General features: G+C 45.5%; 1 protein-coding gene across 3 annotated transcripts; it reads right to left on the bottom strand.

Annotated features, from left to right (window-relative positions):
- Positions 1–905: 905 nt before the first annotated feature.
- On the bottom strand, positions 906–9,357 carry WDR77 (WD repeat domain 77). 3 transcript variants are annotated; one of them, XM_065876506.1, is made up of 10 exons: positions 9,038–9,357; positions 8,591–8,776; positions 7,664–7,805; positions 7,336–7,385; positions 4,878–4,948; positions 4,687–4,741; positions 4,152–4,223; positions 3,442–3,550; positions 2,832–2,900; positions 906–2,248 (listed from the first exon to the last, which is right to left on the bottom strand). In XM_065876506.1, exons 1-10 carry the CDS (start codon positions 9,150–9,152, stop codon positions 2,089–2,091), a joined length of 1,029 nt encoding a protein of 342 aa, XP_065732578.1. In that variant the 5' UTR covers positions 9,153–9,357; the 3' UTR covers positions 906–2,088. The 3 variants fall into 3 exon arrangements, with proteins under 3 accessions (XP_065732578.1, XP_065732586.1, XP_065732594.1); XM_065876514.1 differs by having other exon boundaries at positions 2,089–2,242; positions 9,038–9,152; XM_065876522.1 differs by lacking the exons at positions 7,336–7,385; positions 7,664–7,805 and having other exon boundaries at positions 2,089–2,248; positions 9,038–9,152.
- Positions 9,358–9,378: the final 21 nt, after the last annotated feature.

The following is a 9,378-nucleotide window of genomic DNA, read 5'->3' on the forward strand; positions in this document are numbered from 1 at the left end:
AGAATAAGAATAGGAAAATGGACTTACTCCAGCAATTGGATATTTGAACCAGTGAAATTAAATGCAAAATATATGCTTGTATAGTTTTAAACAAAAAAAAACAAAATGAGCCCATTTCCACCTGTGGTCAGCAAATCTGTGCTCACTCTACTGAAACTACTCCCAAGTCAACGGCCTAGTAAACAGCACTGCATGTGATACTACATTTCTGATTATTTTGAGGTCACCCTCTATTTTGAACCATCTTTTTTTTTCTCACTGTTATAGACACATTCAACCACAATTGTGAGGGTCATTCCTACTGTGACTTCGGTTACATTTGCAAATGTCTTGGTGATGATCATGAATAGATGTGAATTACTTGCATCAGCACAGATCTATCTGAATCTAAACTAATATTTTTTACATTAAGTAACATGGTTCTTCAAACTCTAGGTTTTCCTTCGCTGATGTCATTTTAACCACCTTGACACATTATATTCATTTCCTTGGACTCTTATCTCTTTCAATGACTCTTCTCTCCACCATTCTTCAGTCCATGAGGAACATGCCCATGAAAATTTAATTCCTACCCACTTCACCCTCTACCTCACTTTCTCTAAGTGATCACAAATTTTAAGCTTTTACTGCTGGGAAGAACTTAAGTGTTTCTACCAACACATCCTATTACCTCCCAAGAAGTTACACTTACGAACAGTGAGGGCTTCAATTCCATCTCCCCTCAAACCCGACAGTTAGATCATATGACAACAAATTCCCATGTCTTTACTCCAGGGTAATTGTGAGAACAGAGCTCACGCTCACCAAGGGTGAAACACAGAAGTTTTACTTACAAATACTTTGCCCATGAAACTGCCCCAGTTTCATAATATTTTAGCTAAACGAAACTTGCAAAACACAAAGGACATAATTGATTTAATTTAGTTTCAATACAATCAGTAATTGATCCATAACTTCTAAGTGGCAGTAGCCACCAACCAAGTAACCAAATATTTACCTTAAGTTCCAGCTAGCTACTCTGGGGGGCTGGGGAAGCACACAAAAAAGTAACAGGCTATAAGAGATACCCTGATGACTCACGTAAGTAGCATGTCTAACGGCACATGACATACACGCTTCAAAAGACAAGCCAACAATGAATCAACTTTTTATTTCACTGACCGGTACTTCCGATTCTTTCTCTGATGCCGTATTCAAAATTTTCAGAGTCCCCCAAAATAGCATTTAGGCTTCCTATATCCAGAAACAGGGGCCCAGAGGCAAAAAAGGTCAGGCCCCAGACTGTTTTCAGGTGGGAAAGTGGCAGACATTCCTATGCAAGTCTGTGTCAGTTTTTAACTGAAATGCCTTTAAGCTCTCCATCCTGAAACTCTTCTATGGCATCTATGACAGAAATACACTCATCTCTCATATACACAACTCCATGGGGGTCGGGGGTGGGGTGGGGGCATTACACAGGTACCAGCCAAACTTCTTATTAAGCCAGGAACTGGACTTCTGGCTCAGTTTAATAACAAGGGATGCGCAAAACTGTGGTGAGTGTCCTGGCTCTTCCTCAAGGTGAGCTGGGCTGGATGTGAATGGAAGCACTGCCCATGACAAAGGTGAATTTAAGCTCTATAAAAAAATAAAATTGCTCCTATCTCTATGAGCTGCTTCCAAGAATCCAGGGATGCCCACATCCCATGCCTCATACAGACATGGCCAAAATTCCTCATGCAAAGCTAAATGGGAAGCATAAAATCTTTTGTTAACTTTGGGGCGGGTGCAGGGCGGGGGGTGGGGGGGAATGGGGATTGGGCCTTGGGAAAGATGCGGGATGGATTTTTTATTCCCCCCATAACAAAAGCTATTTACCCACATACACACTCAGATACATACATATCCATGTTCAAGGAAGTTTTTCTTCCCTGGCTACAGGACCCCAGAATCCAGCCTACCCCAGGCTGAGAGACAATGCCTATTAACTGCACAGATCTGGTGTACCAACATACTGTAAAAGGCTCCTGTGTTGTCTCACCAACTGAGAGGGAAGGGGCAAAGGGAGTGGATACTCATTGGGGATTTGCTTTTTGTCTGAAATCCAATCTACTCAGCAACACTCTTAGGTCCAGGCTCTGGGAGAGGTTCTGTGGGCACGATATGGTGGATGACCTGATGGTCCCAGCCCACCGTGGTAAGAAGGGAGTGATTGAGCGGGGACCAAGTGGCATCTCTCACAAAGTCTCTGTGGGCTCGGCTTCTAAACCTACAAGAGAACAAAGAAAAGTGTGGGCATAGTAAGAGACAGAGGAAAAAGCAGAAATGGAAAGAAGAGACCCAACACACCCAGGGCACACTTCACCATATATGGCCTAGTCACCAGCATAGTGGTGTAGCTACCCACAGAAGACTTCATCATCCAGTCTAGGACCCTATATTCATAGAAGAAATGATAGCTGGGCCAAGGGTGGTGATATGAGCCAGTATCAGACAGCATCTCATGGCAAAGAAGGAAGTACAATCAGATCTTCTGTCTGGTACCTTTCCCCCTATAGCAGGTTGCATTTCCTACATGAGGTTCTTTGTGTGAAAAGGGTAGACCGTCTCTTTCTGGGAGTCAGTCGGGATGTCAGGATCAGAAATCACACCCACCACCACATTCCTCCTCTACCAGGGACAGAGCTGGTTGTGAGTCCGCCCCCAGAACAGGGAGACAGTCAGCAGTCGGCCTGCTTCCATCACCAAGTCTCCTTGAAAGAGACAACCCAGTTTTCCAAAGAGAAAAAGGACCCAGCCACGTGTTGCTCCCCTCCCTGATTCCTGATCACAGGGCTCCACGGCACACTTACACCTCAGAAAGGCCTGAGTCCAGCACAGCAAGGGAGCAGTCTTCACTGACAGAGGCCAGGAAGGGAGCACTAGGAGAGAAGGAGGGGGTTGGCAGACATAAAGCCCATGGTTCTCAAGACAAAACCTGACTGGGTAGTCCCCAAAGCCCACCTAAAATGATCAGAGAAGGTGGCTTGATCCCCACTTTGGGTTAAGGCCTGGCTACCACTCAAGTCTAGGTACAAGTTCCAAGGAAAGATGAGGAAAATGGAGCAAAGTCAGGGTTGACAGCCATCCTGGCAACTAACCATCCCATCTAGTCCCTCCCTGTAGCTTCAGTGATGATCCAGAAACACAGGCTTTCCAACCACACAGCCCTACAAGCCCACAGTATTAATCATCTTGGGTGTCGAGCAGGAACAAGACCATATTTTAGCCATTTGCAGTCAGAGACCATACAACCCCAAAAATGGACTACAGTCTTAAGAGATCTTTCACATTCCAAAACCTCAGCTACAACAGTGCCTGCTTTAAGGAGATACCCAATCAGCTAATGCTACGTCAACGCAAGCATCCCCCCTCATTCTTCCTATTCATACCCACCAGGCCCTTGATGACAAAGAACAGTACCTGTGCGGGGAGAACACCAGCCCAGTGACACACTGGGAGTGCACAGCTGAGCTGAGGGCACAGCTTGCACTCTTGGTGTCCACAAGGGAGACAGTTCCATTCTCATCACCTGAAGGAAAGAGGGAGTACATCACAGAGGTTACGAGCATGGGCTGTGGACTCAGCCAGATCTGGATTTGAATGCTAGGTCCTCCATCCTGAACAACTTAACCACCCTAAGCATTACAGAGAAACATTACAGAGCAAGGGGAGAAACTGAGCATCAGCTTCCTCTTTGGTAAAGTAGGAATAACTAGTCATTTGGGGGTTCTGGAAATTAAATTAATGGATGACGTAATTGTTATCGCAAACTATGTCACCATACACACAGCCATATCACCATGTTAATGCAACTGTCCCTGCTAGACAACAATATTCCCCATGTAGCAATCCACTTGCTTTGCGGCCCACTGACTTCTAGCCATCAATACAAGAGCCACAGCAAAGAGTCAGGAATCAAATCTACAAGGGCAAGAATCACCATGTTCTCCAAAGCTAAACTAAAACCACTTTTGGGTCACCCCACCTCCCTGCACCCCCATTAATATAATTCACCTTGCGCCCAAGCGTGCTGACGAGACTGAGCAGCCAGAGTCTCGAATTATGGGGTCAGCTCTCTGGCTCATCCTCCCCTTCCCAGAGTCAACACACAGTTCGACGTGCTGCCTTACCAAAGACAAAGACTTCACTCTGCTGAGGATGCCAAGCCAGGGAGGCGGGAAGGTAGCCAGAGGCACTGCAGCCTGCAAAGGGAGGAAGAGGGGTCTGGAACGAGACTCCGAGCCCAGCTCTGAGCCGAAGCTTCCCAGGTGAAGTCACTCGCCATCCCAGGAGCACCTTTATTCAGTGTCCCAAGCCCTGCTAAGGCAGTCCTGTCCTCACCCTTGACCCTCACAACCTACATCTACCCATCAGCCTCCTGCCCTTTCCAGACGTGAATCACGGGCAAGTTTCAAAACAAAGCGTGAAGATAACAGCTCTGACCCCTTTGTTCGCCCATCCAGGAAATGTAAGGGACCCACCCAGTAACTAGCCCTTCCTCTTGGGACCCACTGCACACAATGTGCCTCAGTGGGAAAGAAAGCAATTGTGTCATTTGTGTCAGTGACTGGGCATCTGGCAGTTTTGCCTCTGACTCTGGCCAAGGAAAGCCTCTTCCAGGTGGGTTCCTAGTATCACTCTCCCACCACTGGCTCTCAGACTCACCCATCTGTGATGCTGGCTTGGGACAGCGGGTATCCCACAGTAAAATCCTATTGTCCTGAAAGAAGGGACAGAAAAAGGGCTTCACAATCCAAAGAAGAAGCTGCTGGCCAGAAGCCCTCCACACTAGACTTAGGTCTAAAGGGTCTGAGTGTGGTTTGGATGTGGGAAGGAAAAAAGAGATTATATCTCACCTCACCACATGAAAGAAACACAGAATCCTTGTGGGGAGAGGCAGCAACACAGGTGACCTGCCCAGAGTGAGCTGTAAAGGAGACAGAACAAGAAATAAGACAGAGAAGATGCAGGCATTACAATCAAGCAGCCCAGACACTATGAAGGGGTAGGAGGGAGGGTGTGAGAAATAGGCCTAGTCTCACGATGCAAATTAACAAATTCTGTGAGATTTTTGGATTAGACGAAACCTAAGAGGAAATGTTGATATCATTACGAAAACTCAAAAGGCTTGGAGAAAAATGAATCACTAAAGACATGGAAGATAAGTTAAATGCTGAATAAGAACAGGAGAGGAATTTACAGTAAAGACATCCTAGAATAGCAGTAGCACACGTGCCTCCAGGTAGCATACAAAGACTTCTGAGGGAGTTCTGGACACTGAGAGTTTTAAGGGAATTTCTCTAATGTTCTTCTTCCATATTGAACTGAGAAGCTGCCTATAACCTGCCAGTGCTGACCTCTACTCTCACAGTCACCCTTCTCCCATGGGTAGAAGAAATACACACCTCTCACCCACCCCAAACCTTACCATGATGCTCAGGAGTATAAAAACCTAAGGAATAAAACAAAAGGGGCTTTTCCTGAGACAAAGAAAGAGCACTTGTGTAAAATTCTGTGAAGGAGGCTGGCCTTTCTCAGCCACACCACAAACACAAGTGTGGTTCTGTCACTGATCTCTTCTCTTTAGTAATGAGAATTTTGAAACATATGACAGGTGGTTGTCATAAGGACATCCATAAGCTTATCTGAATTTAAAAATAAAGTCAGACTTTTTCTGACTGAAAGTTAAGTCCCACTTGGCCAACTGGCTTAACAGTGCATATGGTTTTTGGCAGTTAGGTTATTTGGTAGATGTTTTACATAAATTAAATGAGCTTAATCTGCAAATCCAAAATTTTGACAAACATATTATAAAAGTGTACAATAAATGACATGGCCAGATATAACTTTCTTTGCAACTAGTTAAATTTAAATTAGATACTAATTTGAAAATGTGTGAGAGGGTACACTTTTTCAAAATTCTTTTAGGGCTACATGCTAAAATTGTTAAAGGTCTCCGCTAAATGTTAATTACAGGCTGTGGAAACCACCTTCTCCAAAGTGACTTAACCAGACTTTCTGAGATAGTCTGAATGTGGCTCTGCCCTGAGACAGAAGTGTGGGCTCAAACTACCTTCCATAGAATCCATGGAAAGCCAACCCGAGGAAAAGGAATGTATTGCTCACTTGAGAAAAGCAAAGCTTTGGGACAAACACCATGGGGGAGTACAAAAGATGAAAAAAAAATATGTGGTTCCTCTGCCCTCAAGGAATTTGGAATCAGTGGGGGGAATAAGAATAAACACAAAGAACTAATAAAAAAGGCTGAAAGGAACAAGTGCTGAAAAAGAGTTATTTAGCATTGACCGGAAAAACACATCGTAAGTCTAGGAAACAAAAGGCAAGTACAGTAGACTTTGAGCACTGACATTTTAACATTATTGTCTAACTATCTGCAAGTGACCATGAAGCTTCAGGAGATATATGAGTTTATGATTTTGCTTCGCTCATATCTGAATCACGCACTTTGAAGTTAGAACTGGCAGAGAAAGGCACTTAGTCACTGGGGGAACCAGTGATCACCCATATCTACATCTCTTAGCCACACACACATTAACGCTCTATACATTATCTTCATTAAGATTTGGTATCTTCATGAGGAATGGCTCCCAAAATAAAGTCAACTGCTAGTGCTGCTAATGAAAGTGAGCAGAAAAAGGAACATTAACAGAAAGTGATGGTTCTCACCAAAAAAATGAGACTTTATAGAGGTGAATATGCAAAAGTTCAAGATTCACAAGTATCAGGGTTTATACTTGGAGAATGCCAAAGATCTACCGTGATCGGGTTTAGATAGCATGGTATGCTTGAAGGAGTGACAGGAAAAAGGCTTGAATGCCAGGACATGAACATGAGATTGTAACCTGCAAGCCACAAGAAACCAATGAAAGACTAAAGATTACAGGAAGAACAATGAGATGAGTGCCACCGTCTGTAATAAGATAAAGCCTGAAAGTAAATGGGAGCATAAGAAATGGAACAGAAGGTCACTGACGAAATGGAAAAAGACTCCAAAGAACTTGGGGACCAACTGATAGTGGGAAACAGGAGGAGTGGAAGAGGACTGGGATTTTCAGCCTCAGGTGACCAAGAAGGCGGTGAGGCTGTCAATAAAAAAAAAAAAAATAGGGAAATTATGAAAAGGGCTAGAATCGACATTGGAGCCTGACCGTAGTTTTGGAAGAAATACACTACCAGGCAGGAGAGCAAAGAATTGATATCATTAACATGCAAGCAAAGTTCAAAGAGCCCAAAGGGGAGAATAAAAACAAAACAGCCAAGGCCAGGACTGAAAAGGAAAGAACATGCACTCACCTCGGTATGAGTTCAGAATCATCTGCTGAGCAAGGTCCCAAACTTTGATGCTAAGAAGTAAAAGGAAACAGAGGCTTAGTTTGACCTACACTACCTACATAAAAACGTGTGTTCAAGTAAGAACGCCCTATGTCTTTGCCTACTGGACTTCTGGTACAGCCTACTTTTACCATGGATTGCAAAAATCTCTAAGAAAACCTTATAGGCATGTCATAATTAGTCACTGGGTTCTTATAATGAGCCCAAAACATAATTTAATGAGGCTAATATGATGCTAAAGACACCCAAAGGAGGCCCAGAAACAGGAGCGATGAGAGGAGGGACCCACCAGAAGTCTTTGCTACCACTGACAGCTTGCATGCCAGAGCTTAGGACACTGACTGTAGACACAATGTCATCGTGCTCATACTTGCAGAACTTGCTGACAATTAGTGTCTCATTCTCATCCAGCTCCCACAATTCAACAGCACCTGTTGGGGGTGGGGAGTAGGGTGAGGGAAACAAGCTTGGATTATGCCAAGACAGAAATTCGCTTCTAGGATTCTAAGCTCTCAGGAGACAAGGAGGAAATCTCCCCAGTGATCTGAGCAGCACACAGGCCGTATGGTTAAATATTCCCAGTTATTTGGACACTAAAGTATTTGTTGAACAATTTGAATAAATGTCTTAGAGTCATAAAAATATGTTGAATAACATAAAAATATGTTGTACAGTGACTAAGTATAGAAAATCATCAGATAGCTGCCCTGAATATAGAGTGTTCAAGCTCAATCGCCAGAGAGGCTCAATCTTTAATGTCCCACACTTATCCTTCCATGCAATGCCTGCCAACGTCCATATTCTGATTTCTTTTTTTTTTAATGTCAAAGCCTCCATTGCTGAGACTGACATTCAAGGCAAAGAAAGCCGAATAAAGGCATTTAAGAACAAAATGGGAAGAAATGGAAAGAGCACAGATTGGCCTCGGCATCATCTTTAAGATCAAGATTATCCTTGGTCTGGGGTTGGGTGGATACAGAGAAGAAAAATAGTTCCAATTAATTTCTTAATTTTGTTATGGATTATACTACGAATTTCCACCAAACAATTTAGAATCTTGGGGAAGGTATTTCCTACCTACACAGTTACTCTCCTTCGGGACCAACACCCTCAAGCTCCCCCAAGCACTGAGTATGGGATTTTAAAAATTGAGCACAGCCCGACCTATACCCATGGCCTCCATCCCACCTGTAAGGTTCAGGAGAAAGTGACTCACCTGAATCGGAAGCCACTAGGATACCTCTGTCCCCTACCCAAGTGAGGTCAGCCACTCCGGCCTCCGTCTGGACTCCAGCAGAGCAGAAACCTTCGTTGGGGGCGGCACAAGGGTCCTTGAAAAGCCAGAGGGAGCCAGCCCAGCAGCGGCCACTCAGGCTAGAAGCCCCGAGCAGAAGCGCCCCATCTAAGGGAGATACAAGTTGTCAGCGCGTGAGGAGTGGAAGGGCTAATCTCCCTGGTGACCGCCCAGCAGCCAGCTGGCCGGGTCTGGATCGGAGCCCAGGAACGCCGAGCACGGCTGGGGACTGAGCTCAGCGACGCGAGGCAAGGGTGAGGATGGCATGCGGGGTAAGCGGGGGTCTGGGGGAAGGCTGGAAGGTTTAGTCCCGGGAAAGGGCATTCGGGGTGGGGTGAGGGAACTCCCAGACCCAGGACCTAGGCTCACCCGACCGGTACCGCGCAGCCTCCAATTGCCGCTCCATACAGGCTGGTGCATTAGGGGGAAGGTTCCACTCCCGGGCCTCCGGGGGCACTAGCGGGGGCGGGGTTTCCTTCCGCATCTCCACGATTCCAACTCCAACCTAGACCCAAACTGGACGCCCGCCGGAGACTCAGCTCCGCGAGCCACCACGTGGCCCCGCTATAGGCCTCCGCCCCTCTGTCCAGGCTACAGCCTCTCTACATCTCGCGAGAATTGCTTCTACGATTCCATTCCGCTTTCCAGCGAGCAACCTCTTGCCGCGGGCTCTCAGTCCCCTGTGCTTCTTATCGCAAAAAAAAAAAAAA

The sequence above is a fragment of the Phocoena phocoena genome, chromosome 1, assembly GCF_963924675.1.
Source record: "Phocoena phocoena chromosome 1, mPhoPho1.1, whole genome shotgun sequence".
Taxonomy (NCBI): Eukaryota; Metazoa; Chordata; class Mammalia; order Artiodactyla; family Phocoenidae; genus Phocoena; species Phocoena phocoena.